This window comes from Pseudorca crassidens, chromosome 7 (genome assembly GCF_039906515.1).
Source record: "Pseudorca crassidens isolate mPseCra1 chromosome 7, mPseCra1.hap1, whole genome shotgun sequence".
Taxonomy (NCBI): Eukaryota; Metazoa; Chordata; class Mammalia; order Artiodactyla; family Delphinidae; genus Pseudorca; species Pseudorca crassidens.
The window spans coordinates 35,481,718-35,502,850 of NC_090302.1; the positions used below are offsets into that span (position 1 = coordinate 35,481,718).

At 42.8% G+C, this 21,133-nt stretch overlaps 1 protein-coding gene and 1 non-coding gene across 8 annotated transcripts in view; one reads left to right on the top strand and one right to left on the bottom strand.

Annotated features, from left to right (window-relative positions):
- Nucleotides 1-21,133, top strand: part of ZBTB5 (zinc finger and BTB domain containing 5) — a 26,077-nt gene continuing 4,944 nt past the window's right edge. For 2 of the 7 annotated variants that reach the window (XR_010944957.1, XM_067743921.1), the window contains exon 1: nt 284-846. Coding sequence is in view for 2 of the 7 variants with exons in the window: in XM_067743921.1 (XP_067600022.1) it covers nt 839-846 (8 nt within the window). In the remaining 5 variants the exon portion in view is untranslated. Of the gene's footprint in view, nt 209-283; nt 847-872; nt 1,594-1,632; nt 2,121-21,133 lie in introns of those variants that run through there. The other 5 variants (XR_010944956.1, XM_067743920.1, XM_067743922.1 and 2 more) reach the window with 4 other exon arrangements.
- On the bottom strand, nt 8,782-8,888 carry LOC137228499 (U6 spliceosomal RNA). The gene has a single exon (XR_010945288.1). It is a non-coding gene; the product is annotated as a U6 spliceosomal RNA (small nuclear RNA).

Sequence of the window (21,133 nt, forward strand, 5' to 3'; positions counted from 1 at the left end):
CTGTGGGCCGCTGCCGTGGTAGTCTCAGAGTGCGGCGGCGAACGGGCTGAAGCAGCCAGAGGACGAGAGGCGGGGTGAGCGGAAGGGGGAGGAAATCTCATCACTGGGGCGCCAGCCTGGACGTTCCCGCCTCCTCCGACACTGTCGGGTCCGATCGGAGAAGGGTCACCGCCTCCTCCAGCGAGAAGGGGGGCGGAGTCCGGCTCAGGTGAGGCAACCCTGTCAGCGCGAGCCGTGGTGGCGCGCGCGGGCGCGCTCACGTGGAGACAGTTGGGCTCTGGGGGAGCTGGATGGGCGGCGCGAGCAGGGTCTAGTCCAGGCGTCGGGGCGCGCGCAGACGCGTACCGGTTCCCCTCCATCCCCCCACCCCCGCCTACCTTGTCAGTCTTTCTGAGGTGGTATTGTTACCCTCGGAACGGAGGGGCCGGGAGGGTGGAAGGCGTGTTCTTCTGCGCAGGCGTCCCCCGTGTCCTGACGCCAGGCTGTAGGTCCAGCCGGTGGGGCGGGGCTCTTGCCCCCTCGGATCTGCGGGCTTGCGACGTTGGTTACTGGGATCGGGTGGGGAAGACTTGGGACCAACAGCCTGGCGGGGTGAATAGAGGATCTGCGGGATGGGGTCGGGTGGCTCTCTCGCCCCCATCCTGGGTCTGTTTGAGCGACGAGGTTTCATTTACACCAGAGCAAGGCCGAGGCGGCCTGGAATCGGGAACCGGAGGCTGACCCTTGGAGGGGTGGAGCCAGTGTTTTGGAATGCCCCTACTTATCAGAGGACTACAGTGTTTATAGGCTATTATTGAATGGCCTCTGCTTCCAGGCTTCGTGCTAGGAGCTGTGGGGGATGCAGTGGTAAGAACAGCCTTCTGCCCTCCTCCCCTTGTTTGGAGGACATGCAGATTTATACTTAAATACTAACCTTAGGCAGTGAGTTAAGGGGGGGTCGAAGGTTAGTTTTTCTTCTCTTCCAAAAGGTCGTTTGTTATTAAGTCAGTGTGCATTCTGGCATCGTGGAGGGTACTGTGGAAGCTAATTTCTGAATAGGACACAAATCCTAAATATTTAGTTTGGAGGAAAAATTTTAGGTAAAGGCGCAGTGAAATCTTGAGTACTAAGTAGTATGGTTGGGTTCTGGTTAATTTTAATGAATTGAAGTAAGAAACCCTTCACCTTCAAGAACTGAAGCAGAAATATTTCCGAAATATGTTCATACACTTTTCAGTTGTAGTAGGTAGAAGATATTACATACATTAGGATCTTTCTTTAGAGATTGAAGAGAATGCTGTGCCTTAGACATCACTGATGATTTGTTATCCTTGTAGGGGCTGTTGTGCCTTAGATAATTTAAAAAAGGTGGGCTAGGTGCCTCACCGTTTTCTGGAGAAAGTGCATTCAGTGTTGTGATTTTGGTGGTGAGGTTGATAAGCTAAAAGATTAGCGGCGGGGGAAAAAGACCAGGTGGGGAGAGGAGAGAGAATTTTAGAGAAAAGCCCCTAAACCAAGGGAAGGCCTCCTACTATTACTTTAGTCCCCTCTGGAAATCCCAGAAAACTTGGGAAGACTGGCCTCACCACCACTGTCAGGTTGGTGACCTGCCAGGTAAGACTAACTCGTTGAGGACCTGTTCGGGCTCTTGCGTTTTGCTAAGTAAATGAACCAGGACTTTTTAAAGAGTCCTGAAGTCAGCATGTTTTCTTGATTTGCTTTTTCTTTCCTAAAAGTTGTGTCAAAGCATGGTATAGTTAGCTGGGGATACTGGCAAGCTGTATTCTTCCTATTTGAGGTGTCTAGCAAAATTCTGAAAGAGATAAGATTTGGAAGAAAAGCATCTTAGAGTGGGGTGTTTTCCTAAGCTTAGGGGTCAGTGCTCTCAAAAGAGACTTTGTCGTAAGGCTATCACAAGTAGTTGAAGTTATTAAAAAAAAAAATCAGTTGGATACAAAATGCATGTAAATGTTTAGTATTTAAAGTATTTAGCATGAATTATGTTGAATTGGAGTTCTTTAGCGTGGGTAAGACTTAAAAATAGCTTGTGTACAGTGAGAAATGACGAAGTTTGCTGTAGTGCTGACAGAATCTTGAATCTGCCTCAGTTTCTCCTTGGAAAGGGAAAAGAAAAACCCAAGGTATTGATTCCATTTTAGTCTTCAACTTTTATTTTTTTAATATAAATTTGTTGTAAACGAATACTTTTCCTGTTTGTCAGTTTTAAGCATATGAGTTCTCTTTGACTGTACTTAACATTTCTCAAATATGGATGTTGTCTAGTAGAGCCAGATTTTGTTAGTGTTGCAGGTGGGATGGAATGTAACACCACACGGCACCTTTTGTCTAAGTATGAGGTGAACTCATGCTAAAAGGCCAGCTGTTTCTGAGTGAACTATTGTTCTTACAGTTGTTTTCATCATTGTCATTACTGAATAGTGGCTTTTAATCTCCAGATTCCAATTTTGGGAGGTGCTTTTCATTTGATTAATTATACATCTGTTTACTAAAAGCTTTGATTTATCTTTCTGACAGCTCAGATTAGGAATTGTGTTGGAGTACTGACATTTTATTGTAATATAGATAGATTACTGCCTTAGTATCTAAGATTATTTTATCTGTACATAATTTTCCTTGTGATATTCTAACATACTTGAATGATATGTTTAAGGTTCCAGTATTTCCTTGATTCTAAACCACATTTTGTTCACATTTTAATCTTGAGGACAGGATGCCATAAGTAAGCATTATACCATAGCTTAACTGGCATTGTTTTTCCCCCCAATGTTACATGAGATAATGTTGCACTTGATAATCACTGGCATCTTAGATTTAATGAAACTTGGTGCAATTAAAAGACTTTTGTATCCAACTAATTCGTTGTTAATTGTAAGCAATTAATTTTCCAAATCTGCACTCTGAAGAAAGTTTGCTATTGAAAGGAATCCTATTGGAAGTAATATTTTTTCCTTATTCAGAGGGGAATTAACGAACTGTTTTGTTTCTTTGACAAATTTTAAAGGATGATTGAGTGCTGGGTCTGCTTTTTGGAAACTGTACTTGGTGTTTTGTTACTTTGTATACTTGATAACAGTTTACAAATGCTTTATTTCCAGCTTAAGTTTAAAATGATTAGGGTTAATTGTTGCCCCCTTTCTTCCATACATGATATTGTTAACTTGGTGTAATTGATTTTTCAGTACATCTAAATTAGTTATAATTTAAAATATACTCAGCTGTCTTCCTCTAAAAATATAAGACCTTCAATTTTAAAGGTCTTTGAAATACAAGTCCTTCTGTTTTAGTCTACAGAGAGGATTTGAGGAAGGAGGACAGGGAGAAGAAAACCCACTGTTCTGGGGTTCAGTTTTGAGAGGAATGTACAGATGGTACAAAAATCTAAACACATGTAGTAACATACACTGTATTTTATTTTGAGTAGAATGTCAAAAGCAACTTAGCAGGTGAAGTATCAGTCACTTAGCAGGTGAAGTATCAGTCACTATTGATTTGATAAATTATTCAGAAGTGAAGGAATATACTACTTTGAAGGTAAACTAGGTATAAGAAATGAATTAAATCCATTTTTCATCTTCTCTCCTGGAAAGGCACCATCAATAATTGTGTCTCCAATGCTTCAGCATGGCTTTCTTCTTGATAGAAGTTTAGTTTTTTTCCGTAAGAAATACGTATCTTGATCTGTCAGGGGTGCAAGGCAATAAAAGCTATTTTTAAAAATTGCTGAAAAGGTTGTGTGTGGTGGAGGCAACTGGGATGTGTGTCAGGCAGCATTTTCTAAATAATAGAGGGAAAATATATTTAGACTTTTAAAACAGATGTTAAAATATAGTCTCAAATATATAAACAGCTAAAAGAAGCCATTGATGGATGGTTTCTATAGATTTTTGGGTACCTTTGTGAAGTTTGTATGCTCTTTAGAGCGTTAAGTGGCTACAGGTGTTCTTTTATCTGGACAATCAGCTGGCTGGCTAGTCATTTTAAGTTTTAGGAAAATGTAGTACCCGAGACAGGGAAATTTCTAGAACAGTTACAGTGCAAGTGTAAAGTTCTAAATAGGATAAAGCAGTGAAGTTTGTCATAAATTATTATTATTATTTTTTTGTGTGTGGTACGCGGGCCTCTCACTGTTGTGGCCTCTCCCGTTGCGGAGCACAGGCTCCAGACGCGCAGGCTCAGCGGCCATGGCTCACGGGCCTAGCCGCTCTGCGGCACGTGGGATCTTCCCGGACCGGGGCACGAACCCGTGTCCCCTGCATCGGCAGGCGGACTCTCAACCACTGCACCACCAGGGAAGCCCCTGTCATAAATTATTTTGAAGTTGAAGTGCAATGCTGTCAGACTCTCATGTAACTGACTGTCTTGAGCATGCCCATCTATCAGACAGCATTCTGCCGGTGGGCCACCACCTTGGCTGACCACCTCCCTGACAGGTTTGGGCAGACCAAGATCTTCCCCTTATTACAGGTGATCCTGCCACCAGGAATGCATTCTGTCACCCAGCCCCTCTTCTCCCCAAGGCTCTGCTCCCTGATTCTTGTTTGGCACAAGCCTCATGGAAGGCAGGGTTGGGAGGAGCCAGTGGTAAGGAGCAGTGGGAGGAGAAGGCAAAGCTTATCTTGCGTCCTGCTGACCTTCTAAACTAGGGTCTGTTATCACTGGTGAAGACTTGGCAGTGTGGGCTGTGGTGGTGGAGGCGGTGGCGTGTAGCATTGGTAATAAGGGAGGATTTGAGGAAGAAAAGAGACGAAAAGCCCCTCCTGCCAGCTCTTGCAGAATCCTTGCTCTAATTTTCACTCCCTTAGCTGTTATTTTACACACCTGTCTTTTCACTCAGTTCCAATCCTTGACCCTGACCCTGCTTTTCAGCTTCATCCCCTCACTCCCTCCAATTGCCTGATCCTTATTCCTAGCCTTTGCTCACACTAGTAATTGCTTACTGTCTCTCCTCTGAATATCCTGTCATCAGCCACTGGGCCCATGTCTTCCTGGGGGCTACTCCCATTACTGCAAAGTGAAGTTTTGTGGATGGACCTAGGATCATATCTCTTATCCTTCACTTGCTGTACTAGTTGGGTGATGTTGGCCCTAGGCATGGGGAAGACAGTCACTGCTTGATCATCATCCATAAGAGAGAATATATGTAAAATACCTACAGGACCTCGCTCTTAGTAGGCATTCAACCCTTTCATCCAACTAATCGAAGTATAGTGGTAAGTGTGGTGCAGTGTTACTTACACTGCACAGGTGCTTTGACCTGTTTGCTAACATAGTAACAGGTTAAAGGCATACTTTGTGAGTGGTCTTGGAAGGTAATATTGCTGAGAAAATGCTAAGTGATTTATTTTGCAAACTTGAGTAGCACAGTATATGTATAAATCAAAGGCTGCCTTTACGCTGAAGTCCCATTTATCCTATATTTTTAAAGAATGAGATTGCAGGGAATTCCCTGGCGATCCAGTTTTTAGGACTCCATGCTTTCACTGCCGAGGGCCCACGTTCAGTCCCTGGTTGGGAAACTAAGATCCTGCAAGCCACGCAGTGCGGCCAAAAACAAACAAAAAACAACCACCCCCCGAAACCGAAACAAAACAAAAAAAGAGATTCCACATACATGCGCTTTCTATATATGTAAAAATTTAGGGCTAATAGCCCCAGTACGTGCTGCTGGGCCCCTTTTCTCCCTTAGTGCATCAGCTGTCTCTTTTTGCAGCTTAATTAATTAATTAAAAAAATAATTATTAAAAAAAGACTATGTGAGGGCTTGAGGTACTTCCCTATGAGGAAATCTTTCATACATAGGCTTTGACCTTTATTTTGGATATTCTGAGACTTTTTCTTTCTGGCTTTTGGCTGATTGTAGGGATAGTTGTGACTCTCAGAAAAATGACTGTTGGGTAATATGGTGTTACATTTCACCTAAATACAAAATTCATTCAAGATAATTTACGGAGTTGTATATCAGGCACTTTTGAAGAGAGAGAGAAATTATAGTCCCTGGAGTCAACAAGAAGTTTTAGTAGAAGCATTTTGACTTTGCACTAGAATATAAGTAGGTCACTAATAACTTTTCTTATTCAAGCTGAATTATGAAGTTTTAGGTCAGCTAATCCCTAGGAATTTTTTTAAAGAAATTTATGTATTTATTTATTTTTGGCTGTGTTGGGTCTTCACTGCTGTGCACGGGCTTCCTCTAGTTGCGGCAAGCAGGCTTCTCATTGCTGTGGCTTCTCTTGTTGTGGAGCATGGGCTCTAGGCGCACGAGCTTCAGTAGTTGTGGCACACGGGCTCAGCAGTTGTGGCTCGTGGGCTCTAGAGCACAGGCTCAGTAGCTGTGGCACACAGGCTTAGTTGCTCCACGGCATATGGGATCTTCCTGGACCAGGGCTCAAACCTGTGTCCCCTGCATTGACAGGAGGATTCTTAGCCACTGCAACACCAGGGAAGTCCAGCCCTAGGAATTTTGAACTGGGAAACAAGCTGGTAAAGTGGGAGAGCTGGAGGGTAGGGTGAGATGGTAAGGGCTTCTGGCATTAGCTTGACATCCCCAGTCATGCTCACTTTTAGTCATTGATGGATTTCCTTTTTTTTTTTTAAAGATTTATTATTTATTTATTTTATTTATTTTTGGCTGTGTCGGGTCTTAGTTGCGGCACGCAGGATCTTTTGTTGTGGCACGTGGGCTTCTCTCTAGTTGTGGCGTGCAGGTTTTCTTTCTCTAGTTGTGGCGTGCAGGCTCCAGGGCACCGTGGGCTCTGTAGTTCTGGTGCGCAGGTTCCAGGTCATGTGGCCTCTCTAGTTGAGGTGCTCGAGCTCAGTAGTTGTGGCTCGTGGGCTTAGTTGCCCCGCAGCATGTGGGATCTTAGCTCCCTGACCAGGGATCAAACCCACGTTACCTGCATTGTAAGGCAGATTCTTTACCGCTGGACCACCAGGGAAGTCCTGATTTCCTTTTTAATACACTTAATCTGTCCAATTTCTGAGCTGCCCTGACACAGCAGAACCAGAGAGACTATAAAATTAGTCATGCTGACAGATGTGGTAGCTGGGGTTAACCTTGGGCGCCTGTGTGCCTACGTAGTCCCACTTAGTTGATCAGACCAGAATATGGATGAATGTTCTAGGACTCCAGGACTTGTAACCCCATCAAAAATCCTAGCCTGCTTGACTGGGACCTTGCCTAGTTTTGTTCTCTTACATTTATTTTCACTTACGTCATCTCTACAAGTGGAGGCAAAGTTCTGTTTAGTTATTTTTCTGCTAAGGTTTTATCTAGATTAGGGATATTGAACATTAAGAGTTCTTAGAATGTTAAGATGCTTCTTGCAGGTGTAGCCTTGCAGGTCCTGCCTGGCAGACCAGCGGCAAATCACTTGATATGTTGTAGATGATGTTTGAGTATGGGTGTACATTTCTTTATGAACTAAGTATATTATTGAAAAGCATGTGGGTAGGTCAATATATAAGTCAAACAGTTTAAAATGTGCTATTAACTGGCTTGTTCCCCTAGAACACAAATGAACTTTTTTATTAGTCTAAGTAAAGCACTATTAGGAAAGTAAGTCTATTGAGAAAAGTCAACTCTTGATTATTCATGTTAATGTAATAAGGAGTGGTATAAGTGTATTTTCTTAATTATATTTAGTTTGCAAATTTCTAAAACTCTGTTCCTGTATAAAAAATATTGTAGTGTACACTTGCTTTGGGTCAAAGTTACAAATTGATAGATTACTTGCTGTATATCCTCCTGCCATATAGGCTCATAGTCACATTTTGAAATCTTTTAAAGAGACCTGGGGCTTCCCTGGTGGCTAAGTGGTTAAGAATCTGCCTGCCAATGCAAGGGACACGGCTTTGAGCCCTGGTCCAGGAAGATCCCACATGCCGCAGAGCAACTAAGCCCATGTGCCACAACTACTGAGCCTGTGCTCTAGAGCCCATGAGCCACAACTGCTGAAGCCCGTGTGCCTAGAGCCCGTGCTCTGCAACAAGAGAAGCCACCACAATGAGAAGCCCGCGCCCCGCAACGAAGAGTAGCCCCCACCCACTGCAACTAGAGAAATCCCGCGTGCAGCAACGAAAACCCAACGCAGCCAAAAATAAATAAATAAAAATTTTTTAAAATTATTAAAAAAAGAAAAAGAGACCTGAAGCTTTTTCCCTTGGTTTGAAGGCTTCAAACAGGCAGCTTTTGGTAAAACACTTACCTTCTCAGCATGAACTCTTTTATAGCTTTTAGACTGGATCTCTGAGTTTGCTAGAGATGCTTGTGAGTTTTGAATAACCATGATCTTGATTCATGATTCCCTTCCATCACAGTGGAGAGTAACACATTTCATACCTCTCAAACTAACTGAATTTTAAAAATACACTTTCTAGATCCAAAACTGTTTCAAGATAGCCATGTTGTTTAGATTTTTTTAAGATTGCGATTTGAACTTCACTGTGTGACAGAGATCCAGCATGAACCAGGTTAAAGTAAAAGGGGAATTTGTTGGCTCATGAAATAGAAAGTCCTAGGGTCATGCTAACTACAGTCATGGCTGGATCCCATGGTCTTGATGTCATCAGGACATTGTCTTTGGTATTGCTTCCTTCTTTGTTGGCTTCATTCTCAGATAGGCAAAAATTGCCACCATCAGCGTTAGACTTACATCTCTCTCACAGCTTGCAATCTGGGTGAAGAGAATATCTATTCTATTCTATTCTCGCTCTCTCTTTTGAAACAGTCAATCCATCATTTCTCTCCTGTAACACTGGCACTGATAAGGATCCCAGTGAGTGAGAAATACGGAACATTTCATGAATTTGCTTGTCATCCTTGCTCAGGGGCCATGCTAATCTTCTCTTTATGGTTCAAATTTTAGCACTTGTGGTGCAGAAGGGAGCAAGAGATTCTTTGTTGATGGTATCAGCAAAAGTCCCCAGGGCAGACTCTAATTGCTGTGGCTTGGCTCACATATCCATCTCTGAAACAATCATTGTAATCAAGGGAAGTGGTTAAGAAATTAGCCAGGCCTCTCTAGATCATTTGGAGGAACCAAAGATCATCGGGAACTCAGAGGTTTGGAGGCAGTCTGATCTTTTCCAGCTGGACTAAGAATGGGTAGAAAGTGATTTACCCCAAGGACATTAGTAGACAGACCAAAAGAAAAAAAAAGGTGTCCCTTGGAGATAGTATTTGAATATTGATTTGTGGGGTGATGTTAACAAGTTTTACATTGTTTCAGTTATTTATTGCTATGTAACAAATCACTCGAAAGCTTAATGGCTTAAAACCACAAAAAGCATTTTATTATTATCTCTAAGAGTTCTAGGGGTTGACTGGGCTCAGCTAGCTGATTCTCTCTTGGGGTCTGTTACGTAGTCAGATTGTGTGGGGGGCTGAAGTTAACTTGAAGTCATGTCTGGAGGCAGGTGTTGACTGTCAACTAGATTTCAGCTGCGCTTCCTCACAGAATGGTTGTTGGGTTCTAAGAGGAAGCCAAAAAGACCAGGTGAAAGCGGTGTCACTTTTTATGACCTAGCTCACAAGTAGTCACATAGTGTAACTTTTGCCATAGTCATAGACTTGCCTGGCTTCAAGGGGAGTCGACGTAGACGCCCACCTCTTCATGAGAGGAGTGTTGATATCAGACCGTAAGAAAACATGCAGTATGGGAGACCTTCATGTGGCTAGCCAACTTGGAAAATGCAATCTGCTATACACGTTGACTTATTTCAAGTGACCAGTTTTTATAAAGAACATGAAATATAAATTAGGCTATGCCAGTTCTTGGGTTGTCCTTATATTGACCAGTTTATTTGTTGCCTAATATATCATATAGTATCACCAAAAAATTCTCCAGCATTCTTTCTCTCTTCCTAATAGCACTCTGATTTCTTTGTTGTGAATTATCTCCATCCCCTTCATGTATAATCTTGTTAGGTGGATAAATCAGCAATCAGCCTTCCATCACAGAAGGAAAAATAGATCCTTCCTCTTTCTTCCCCAGCACAATCACAGGTAGGGGTGGGTGGGTCCCTAAGTTCAGCTATATTAGAAGCTCTCCCTGGAACTTTGAATCTTGAGCATGTGATGTCCATAACTGAGGGAACTGTTGGAGCCCATTTATTGCAGGGGCAGTAGCCCAAGGAGACTCTTCCTACTGTACCAGTGTGATTGTGGATTTTGCTTCCTAGCCCTTCCAAGCTCCTGCTGTCTGGTTCTTCAGCCTCCCAAGTCTTTGAGCTCTCAGATGGCTTTCACTCAAGTAAACCAGAGTTGAGTGCTGTTGGTTGTGTACAAGGCCTTAACTGACAGACCATCATAACTACAGTTAGCTGTATTTTAATACCCAAATTAATTAAATTTCTTTAGTTATCCCAGAAAACTCAATTAAGAAATTATGTTATGGTAAATTATTTTGTTAATGACTTGTTAAAACAGTGATTACTAACTTTTACTACAATGGGGCCTCTTAATGCTAAGTGGCCTCTTAGAATCAAAGAAAGGAATTGGGATTTCTCATTGACCTAATAATAGTTTGGGGACAGCAGTGGGAGATTGGGGATAAAACATATTAAGTATATTTACAAAAATATCCTTTACAACAGACAGTGTCATCTGTTTATCCATATGGTTACATAGCACTTTATTCTTTAGTATCACCAAGTATACATAGCAGATACTGTCTGTGCCCTGACCAGATCCCCTTGGTCCTTTTTACTGCTTCTGTGCACCAGTTATGCAACTTTGAGTGAATCTTTGCTTCTAACGGCTTGTGTCTGTGACTCTTGAGGACTGTCTTTGAGTGACTGGCTTCACTTTGTGCATAGGCCCAGAGAGCTTGAAGTGCTCCATCTCCCTGGAGAGGTTCTTAGCTGTTGACTGACTAACGCAAGGGCTATGAAAGACCAGTTCCCTTGCCTTGAGACGGCTCAAACTCAGTTACTTATACTCCAGAGTTCCCCTGCTGGACCAGGCTAAAGCTGGGATTTTGCCCCAGATTGCTCCCTTGCTTGGCCGCTGCTGCTTCTCTCTACTGCTTCCCATTCCCAGTTTCTCCTGGGAGCACTTCCTTGATAAGTCAGATGTACTTGAATCCTCTTAGGTAGGGTTTCCCACAAGCAGACCCTAAGACAGTATGACACTAAGCCTTTTTCATATTCATAGTCTTTGGAATCACTTTGAGGCATCACAGTAATGCCCTGCTGTTTCCATTTCATTCTTGGAATACTGACTTGTGGCACTTTGGGATGGCCAGAACATATATTAACAATCACATTAGTGAGTCAGCTGCATTTCTCGTTTCATTTAACTCATGGCTCCATTTTTACTTTAATTGAGTTATGCATGCGTTACTGGATTTTTTTTTTTTTTTTTTTTTGGCTGTGTTGGGTCTTAGTTGCAGCACGTAGGATCTTTTGTTGCGGCATGCGTGCTTCTCTCTAGTTGTGGCGTGCAGGTTTTGTCTCTCTACTTGTGGTGCACAGGCTCCAGGGCACGTGGGCTCTGTAGTTAGTGGCACACAGGCTCTCTCGTTGAGGTGCGCGGGCTCAGTAGTGGTGGCGCGAGGGTTTAGTTGCCCCACGCATGTGGGATCTTAATTCCCTGACCAGAGATTGAACCCTCATCGACTGCATTGTAAGGCGGATTCTTTACCACTGGACCACCAGGGAAGTCACTTGTTACTGTATATTAAATAGCTTCTCTTAAAAGTCAGTCAGTACACTGACAGCAGTAGGTTGCCCTTCACTATATATAACTTATCCTCACCAGTCCATTCAGAAAGATTGGTCAATATTTATTTATTTTCCCTGCCACGCCATGTGGCATGCGTGATCCTAGTTCCCCCACCAGGGATCAAACCCATGCCCCCTGCATTGGGAGCACCGAGTCTTAACCACTGGACCACCAGAGAAGTCCCAATATTTACAGTATTTAATTGCATTGCCTGGCATGTGATATAATAGCTATTTATCAATATTTAAAATTGCATAATAGGAAGCTTTCTATCCTAAAATGGTTTAAATAATATAGGAATTATCTTTTCCATAGCATTCAATAGATATTTCCTGTAAAACTGCTTGGTGCTCGTGCCTCTTCAGGGGAGAAGTAATTCTTTGGCAGCTCTTTCTAATTGTGTGCATGGCGGTGGGGACCAGTTATGGTCTGTTCAGGCTCTCTTTTTAGATTTTTAAAAAGAAATTTTACCAAAGATATATATGTAGTTTGCTAAGTACACATCACTTAAGGAATCAAATAGTTCCACAGATTTTTTTTTTTTTTTTTTTTTTAGTTCCACAGATTTTTAAGATGAATACTAGGCCCTGGCCTCCCTGCTCCCCATTTCTCTTCCTCAAGACTCCCACTTTCAACTCTTTTTTTTTTTTTTTTTTTTGCGGTACGCGGACCTCTCACTGTTGTGGCCTCTCCCGTTGTGGAGCACAGGCTCCGGACGCACAGGCTTAGCGGCCATGGCTCACGGGCCCAGCTGCTCCGCGGCATGTGGGATCTTCCCGGACCGGGACACGAACCCGTGTCCCCTGCATCGGCAGGCGGACTCTCAACCACTGCGCCACCAGGGAAGCCCCCACTTTCAACTCTTAACTAATTCCTTTGATATTTATATACATATGTAAAAAGCCATGCTTGGAGCTTCTTAATTTTTCAGTTTAGGCATTATCTATTGACTTCCCCTTGGTTAGAGATAAGAATTTTGTTTTTTATGAGTTTGTTAATTTCTCCTTATGATTCTACTGGTTTTGCTCTGTGCATTTCAATGCACACTCCACATTCCTCCATCCCCCAGTATAGTTAGAATTTTCATTAGATCAGCTATTCTCAAAGTATAGTCCAAGGACCTATAGGGACCTCTGAGAGTTTTTCAAGGAGTCTATGAGGTCAAAGCTATTTTCATATTCATATAAAGACTTATTTGCTTTTTTCACTTAATCCTTTCACGAGTGTACACTCGTGTATGATATTGCAAAATCCTGAATGCAGAAGCAAATATGAGAATCCAGCTATCTTCTGTTAATGCAAAAATGTAAAACAGTGCCACTCTTCTCATTATTTTTTTTCGGGGGAGTATAGTTATTTTTCATAAAAGTTAACATGTAATTGTTTATTTTTATTTTATTTTATTTTATTTTTGCGCTACACGGGCCTCTCACTATTGGGGCCTCTCCCATCACGGAGCACAGGCTCCGGACGCGCAGGCTCAGCGGCCATGGCTCATGGGCCCAGCCGCTCCGCGGCATGTGGGACCTTTCCGGACCGGGGCACAAACCCGTGTCCCCTGCATCGGCAGGCGGACTCTCAACCACTGCGCCACCAGGGAAGCCCTGTTTTTATTTTATTTTTTAAAAATTTATTTTTGGCTGCGTTGGGTCTTTTTTAAAAATTGATTGATTATTTATTTTTGGCTGCGTTGGGTCTTTGTTGCTGCACGCAGGCTTTCTCTAGTTGCGTTGAGTGGGGGCTACTCTTGTTGCGGTGTGTGGGCTTCTCATCGTGGTGGCTTCTCTTGTTGCAGAGCACGGGCTCTAGGCGTGCGGGCTCAGCAATGTGGTGCACGGGCTTAGTTGTTCCATGGCATGTTGCATCTTCTCAGACCAGGGCTCAAACCCATGTCACCTGCATTGGCAGGCAGATTCTTAACCACTGCGCCACCAGGGAAGTCCCTGTCATTGTTTATTTTTATTTAAAAATTAATTAACAAATAAGTGTTTTTAAATGTTCTGTTTTAAATTCCCTAGAGCTTTTAAAAATTTACCCTAGTTCCTCATCACAGCCTATGGAAGGGCTCAATAAATGCTAGTTGAAGATGTCTGCACTGCCAGTGCACGTGTACTACAATACTAGATCTTTGGCCTTCTGTTATTTTGGTTCTCTCTTTCACTTTAGGGATGATCACCTCTTGCCCAAAAAAGCTATGCATTTCCAAAGCCATTTACCCATCACATACATGGGGAGGGGCTCTAACTGTCAGAGGAATGTTACAGTGGCTGTTTGTCACTGGCAGCTGTCCAGCCTTTTGAACACCCCCACCTTTCCATTTGGAGAGCCTGCAAATTGTGTGTCCCATTTCCCAAGGTAGAATCATCATTACAGGGCAGATGTGAGAACTAGGTTCCCTTGGTTGTAGGTACCTGAGTGGGGTCTGGATGCAGATGTGAGCAATATGGAACAATACTGAGCATTTAGAACTACTCTGTCCAATCCAGTAGACATTAAATTAATTAAAATTAAATAAAATTAAAAGTTCATTTCCTCAGTCACACTAGCCACATTTCAAGTGCTCAGTAAACACATGTGACTAGTGGACAGCATAGCAACTATGCTGTTGATTTCTGTCATTGTAGGAAGTTGTGTTGGACTGTGCTGGTGTAGAAGGTGCAATGGCAGCTCTCTTCTGGGCAGCTAATCCAGAGCAGGATCCATGGAAAGTAGAGGTAGTAGTGGCAGTAATGATTTCCACAATGTGCTTGGGTGCTCTGGGGCATTCCTGTATCACTCTCCCACCCTCCTGGAGATTTTGTGAGCTTCCTAACATCTTTTTACCATAAATCCCTTTCTCCTTAAATCAGTTGAGCGGACTGATTGTATCCAGTTAAGGGCTCTGACTTACCCTGAAGTGTTTTCTGACACTTTGGATATATTGGAAGGAGCAGTTGAATAATCTAATTGGCCAGTTTTATGGCTAAAATTAGCTTTTATATTAGTGGATTTGATTTCTATTGCTAATCTAAATGATCATAAATTGATTAAATGATATTAAGATGAAAGAATATTGCCGTTAAGGAGAAATTAGTTTGGAGTTATGTCTAAACAGATAATTCAACACAGTTACTAACTTAGAGAATAAGTGTTTCTCCTGGTTTTGATGATCATCTCTAATGTCACCATTTAGTTTCACAACTTCCAGGCCCCCTTAAGAAGAAAGGAATCCTTAGCCTTTGTACTGCCCTGATGAAGGCCTGACAATAAGGCATAGCGGGACATTCCAGGCATCCCTACAGTGTTTGGAGAAGAGCCTGGAGAACTTGAGTTGATATCAAGGACTGTGTCAGGGCATCTAGTGTAGGGCTGACAATCTCTAGGATGACAGGAAGTTATATGAACTGTTTACCTATTTTGCAACATTATTTAAACCTCTGTTTTCGTTGGGGTCATGTTTAGCTACCTCAGTAGTCTCTTCTCATAGGTTTCTGGGCCCTGGGAATCTCCTCAAAATGGTGCTTTTGAGACCACAATTTCCTTGCTACTTATGCCCTTTCTATAGAAAGGGGGATTGAATATTAGGAGTTTGACATTTTAGTGAATGACCTTTTGTGGAAAAGAGTGGTGGTTTCTCTTATACTCAAGATAACTGACATTACAAAAAATAAGGAGGCTGTTTTTCCTCAGATGATCATATTTCTGCTGCTTGTTGAAGAAGAAGGACATTGGACATTGCCCATTTAATGCTCCATTAAAATACCATTTATTTGGGAAGTTAGTCTTTTATGTTCCCCTCTTCTGTTAAGTCAGAATAGTAAGCCCTACCTGACAAGGTTGTTTTGGAGATTAGAGATAATATAAATAAAAAGTACTTAACACAATGACTAGCACATAGAAGACTCTCTAACAGTAGTCACCATTGTTTTATTATTACTACTACTGTCAGCACTGCAACAGTTCTACAACATTGGTTCCAGTCTCCACAGTAGGAGAGAAAGCAATAAACTCAGTGCCTGGTGCTGCTTGCTTTAACCTAACAAGGCTCCAGTTGACATGGTCTCTTAGTTCTCAGAGTGACTCTGAGGCTGGTACAGCTTCCTGAGACAACTCCTTGTTTTATTTCTTTTGTTTCTTGAACCAGAATGTTTCTTCCCTGTTACTGCTATAAAATAATTGCCTCCTTGGAACTTGACATTTACTACTATACGTGTTTACTTTCCAAGTCAGGAGCTATAGACTTGTGAGCAATAATTGCATTTTGTCTAATCTCCCCAAAGCCTTGAGCTCTGTGGTCCCTGGTTGATTGGGTGGGGTCAGGGGCGCATGTGCTGCTGCTTGCCATTGTTGGCCCTTCACTCCTAGCAGGGAATCTTGATAAAGCAAGAAGGGGGCAGCAGGAAAGTACGTGTTTTAGTGATGTATTTTGTTGTTGGAAACTCTTCAAAAGCTGAAAAAACACAGGAGGTAAAAGAATAGGCCAACACGTGGCCCCTGCTTTGAGGCATTTTACCATCCATTTGTAACTTTCCAGGTACAGCAAAGGCCTGTGCTTAATACTCTCAGTTGGCACTGTAGACCTTTGGTTTTTATGGATTTAGAGTTTGTCATTTTTGTTATTTCCCAGGGATCTTGAAGGAGTGTGTTCTGTGGTCACTTGTCATTTCACTCAGTCATGACTTGGCCTGCTCTGTAGGGCTGGGCCACTAAAGCAAGTGGGCAAGCCTGGTGTGCAGCTTGGCATCCATGTGGCCTTCTGCTTGCAGTAATCCTTGTGAAGTGCCATAATGGTACTTGTGAATTTGGAGATGTGCAAAGATCTCAGGGTGTATGCCTTTAGAATGTCAAGGATCTACCATGTTTTGTTTTGTTTTTTTGCGGTACACAGGCCTCTCACTGTTGTGGCCTCTCCCGTTGCGGACCACAGGCTCCAGACGCACAGGCTTAGCGGCCATGGCTCACGGGCCCAGCTGCTCCGCGGCATGTGGGATCTTCCCGGACCGGGGCACAAACCCGTGTCCCCTGCATTGGCAGGCGGACTCTCAACCACTGCGCCACCAGGGAAGCCCTACCATGTTTTTTAAAATTTCATTTAATATTGGGAATTCCCTGGCGGTCCAGTGGTTAGGACTTTGTGCTTTTACTGCTGAGGGCGTGGGTTGAATCCCTGGTCAGGGAACTAAGATCCCACAAGCCATGTGGTGTGGCAAAAAAAAAAAAAAAAACCCCAAAAAAATTATTTTTATAAAAGTTAAATATATGTATGTATTTATATTTTAGAAGCCACATAGTTCCATTAGGTTTAGAGCTAAAAAAATAGCAGTCTTCTGTCCCCCGTTTTTCCCCTCCAAATTCCCCCTCCTTAGAGGCAGCCACTTTCACTTGTTTTAGTTGTTTCGTCTGCTACTGCTTTCTGTATTTCCAAACAGCGTTCTTATATTACTATTTCTTGGGGTAGTATTTCAGACAGCATTTCTTGACTAATAGGGAAGGTGAGAATTTAACCTTCTTACACCACTTCTCCTCTGCCTCCCCCACACACATGTATTGGCCTTCCCTTACCCTTCCAGTATCTCAAATTTGGCTCTGTGTTCACATTATTAGGACTCTGTAAACAAAACACATAGGGTACGGCAACTAAACAACCATGTATTCTTCCTGGAGTTAATAACTGTCCCATTTAAAATTCTTCTTGGGCTTCCCTGGTGGCACAGTGGTTGAGAGTCTGCCTGCCAATGCAGGGGACATGGGTTCGTGCCCCGGTCCGGGAAGATCCCACATGCCGCGGAGCGGCTAGGCCCGTGAGCCATGGCCACTGAGCCTGCGCGTCCGGAGCCTATGTGCTGCAACGGGAGAGGCCAAAACAGTGAGAGGCCCACGTACCGCAAAAAAATAAAATAAAATAAAATAAAATTCTTGTTTTTTTATGACCTATCTTCACATTTTCATGGAACTGTTAACTTCTTAGCACTCTCAACTGTGTCATGTGATCTCTCCATTCCTTTTTTCCCTTGGGGAACTCCTTGGAGTCCCTCATATTCCTGCTCCAGTCTGCTCCCCAGTCCTGCTGCCTAGCTCTCACTTCGGGCTTCAGCATCATCTTTCAAATTCTCTTTGCCTGTTTTCTAGGATGCATCTGCAATTCCTATATTCTTCATCTTCCTTTTCTTGGTTTATTCCCAGCTTCCTGAAGCACAAGGTTTAATAGCTTCCTGAGAAGGGATATGTGGGAGGTAGACTTTTGGGTTCTTGCTTGTCTGGAAAATGCCGTAGTCTCCCCTTACAATTGATGTTTGGCTGGGTATGGTCTAAGTTGGAAGTAATTTTCTCGGAGAATTTTAAAGAACCTTTTACCTTCCACTATTGCTTTCGAGAAGTCTAATGCCAGTTTTATTCCTGATTCTTTGTTAACTCCCCCCACTTAAAACTTTCCAGATCTTTATCCCAGGTGTTTTAAAATGTCACTGTAATGAGCCAGGTGTGGGATTTGTTCATTCATATTGCTGAGCACTTGGTGGACCTTTTTAGTGTGAATAAGTAACTTCTTCAGTTCTGAGAATTATTCTTTGTTGTTTATCATTCTCCCCATTTTCTGTCTTTTCTCTTTTTGTATTCAGACTTTGGGCTTCATTAGTTAATTCTTTTTTTCTCTTGTTCATTCACTTTTATTTCTCCTTTGCCTTGTCTGTGACATTTCCTCAGCCATATTATTATCTTCCAACCCTTCTAGTAACTTAAAATTTTTTTTGCAATTTTAAACTTCAATACTTTTTTTTGTTTCTGGAATATTTCTTTTCAAAAAAAATTAAAAACATTCTCTTCCTGTTTCATGGATATCGTATCTTAGCTGTCTGAGGATGTTAATTATAGGTGTTTTTCGCCCTTAGTTCTGTTTCTTCCAGATGCCTTTTTGTTTGTTTGTTTAGGGCTCTTTCATGTTGCCAAAATCTTGGCTGTCTGTGCACCGATGCTGTACAGAAATACTGAGACAGTTATGGAGGAGAAAGAAAGAGTGCCTTTATTTCTTTGCCAGGCGAAGAGGGAACACAGTAGGCTAGCACCTCAAGAACTGTGCTCCCCTCCCTGGGGAATAGGGAGAGGTCTTATAGTCGGGGCTCATAGTCAGGGGTATGCAATAAGGACGAAGGCAGTAACAGTCTTGCATTCTTCTTCTGCAGAGTTTCAAAAGGATGAGATTGCTGACAAGATTAGGATGTGTGCAGGGTCTCAGATGGTCTCCTAATCTTCTCCGGTCCCTTTAATCTTGCCTCAGGTGGTTTCTTACCTGCTCCTCCCTTGATTAGCAACTGTTCGAATCTGCCCTTTGGAACTCAGGGAAGGTCATGGAGGCTGGAGTTTTGCCTACAAGAAGTGGGGGACAAAAAAGCCTCCGTGCCTGGGAGCCCCATAGGGCCGCACTCGGTTTCAATGTTAGGGATTTTTCCCCTCCAGTTTGTGGTGCTTCTTCCTGACTGATTGGAAGCTGAGTGAATGGGCCTTGAGGACTGGTGGGCTTCACTGTAGGGAAGTTTGATGGGGACCCAAGTGGTCTGTTGGAGGGATTCCCTGGGTATTTGAACCCTGGGCTGCTAGTCTTCTATTGGTGGGTGGGGTGGGTGGAATGTCTTACCTTCTAGTGCGGACTTTAACTTCATGCTCCAGCTGTGGGTTGTAGCAGCTCGTCCCAGCCTCGTGTCCTGAGTACAGAGTTTCTCTGGTTCAGCCACCAGAGCCCAGCAGGGGACTGCTGGCTTCTTTCCCGAAGAGGCTTTCCACACCCCCTCCACCAGCCCGTCAGAGGCAGGCGCCCTTTCTTTGTCTCCTGTAGCACCTTGTACTTCCTACCACAGCACTTGCAATACTTTATTGTATTTGAATGTTGATTAGTCTGTCACCCCTGAGGGCAGAGATGGATCTGTCTTGTTGATCATTTTATCTCTAGTGCCAGGCACGACTGTCTATCTGCATGTGTTTGTATCCTGGGGTGTAACCATTAGATTCTGCCTCCCTCCCTCCCAGAGGACCAGAGGTTCCTTCGCTGGAGAGGATAAAACAGGGTTTTAAACTTTGTGGCTCCTTCAGCTTCTACAGTCTGTGGGCAGAAGGCACAGAGCAGCGCCACTTTGGGGGTTATTGACCCTGTTTTCTAACCATACAATGAGAGTGTGTCATGAGCACTAGTCAAGGAGTTAGACTTTGAATCAGCAGTCCTGTAGTTCCTAGGAAGTGTAGCAGTTTCTTAGGAGAGGACAAGCAAGTTCTTGTTTCTGATGAGTCCAAGAGATGAAAATGTAGATATGTAATGATTCCAAACTTAGCTTTGGAAAGTCATCCACCCATAGTCCATGCGGTCTCTTCTTTATTCCCTTTTTTAATTTTAACATTTATAAAAAATTTCAAATGTACAAAAAATAAGCTTTTGAAGCAAATGCTAGACGTCATGTCATTTCATCTGTAAGTATTTCAGTATGTTATCTCTTTAAAAACTACTCTTGAAAAAAAAATCAGAATGCCATTATCACACCTAAGGGGGAGAAAAACCTAGTAATTCTGTAGTATCATCAAAGATACATGTGATGTTCTAAGCAGTCGGTTGGGTTGGCTGTATAGAAGCCCTACAGGTGAAAATGGAGTCTGAGCAGATGGTTTTGGAGCTTGTTCATCTCTTGTTTTTCTTCTTTTTTTTTTGAAGTTTAATTTATTGAGCTTTATTGAGGTCTATGTACATACCATAAAATTCCTTGTTTTAAGTGTACAGTTCAAATATTTTTAGAGAATTTGATGTGTAATCATCATACCCCAATTTTAGAACATTTCCATCATGCCCCCAGAAGTCCCTCTTCCCACTTGCAGTCCTGCCCCAAGCCCAACCCCGGTCCCAGAAAACCACTAATCTACTCTCTGTCTCTACAGCTTTACCTTTTCTGTGCCACAGGTGTGGAACGTCCATTAGATTATTTTTTTATCGAATAGACTTCCAGCCAGTCCCCTTGTCTTGACATCATCTTCACTCCACTTCCCCTGGCACCTTGGCAGCCAGTTCTGAGCCTCTGGGTGGGTGGGGGTTTATATATGTCAGGTTGTTTTAGCCACTGCCAGTTTAGGATTCAGCTTTCTGGGCATGCTAAGTCAGTCAGCATGTATTCGTTAACCTGCTCACCAGCTTCCAAAATGCTATTGATATTTCTTTCCCATTCTTTTTTCCCTTGTGGGTTTTTACCTTTAAAACAATAACAAAACCAAAAAACTTTAAGGGTGGAGAGGGTAAATGCATGAGTGCAATCTACTACCATCTATAACTGGAAATCTTCCCCACTAATATTGATATGCCCTTTTTATTTATTTAAGGTTGCTAAAAGACTGTTTATAATTTCTCGGAGTTTATTTATTGTCCTCAGGGAGTGCAGAACTCTGACTTCTCAGGTATAGATA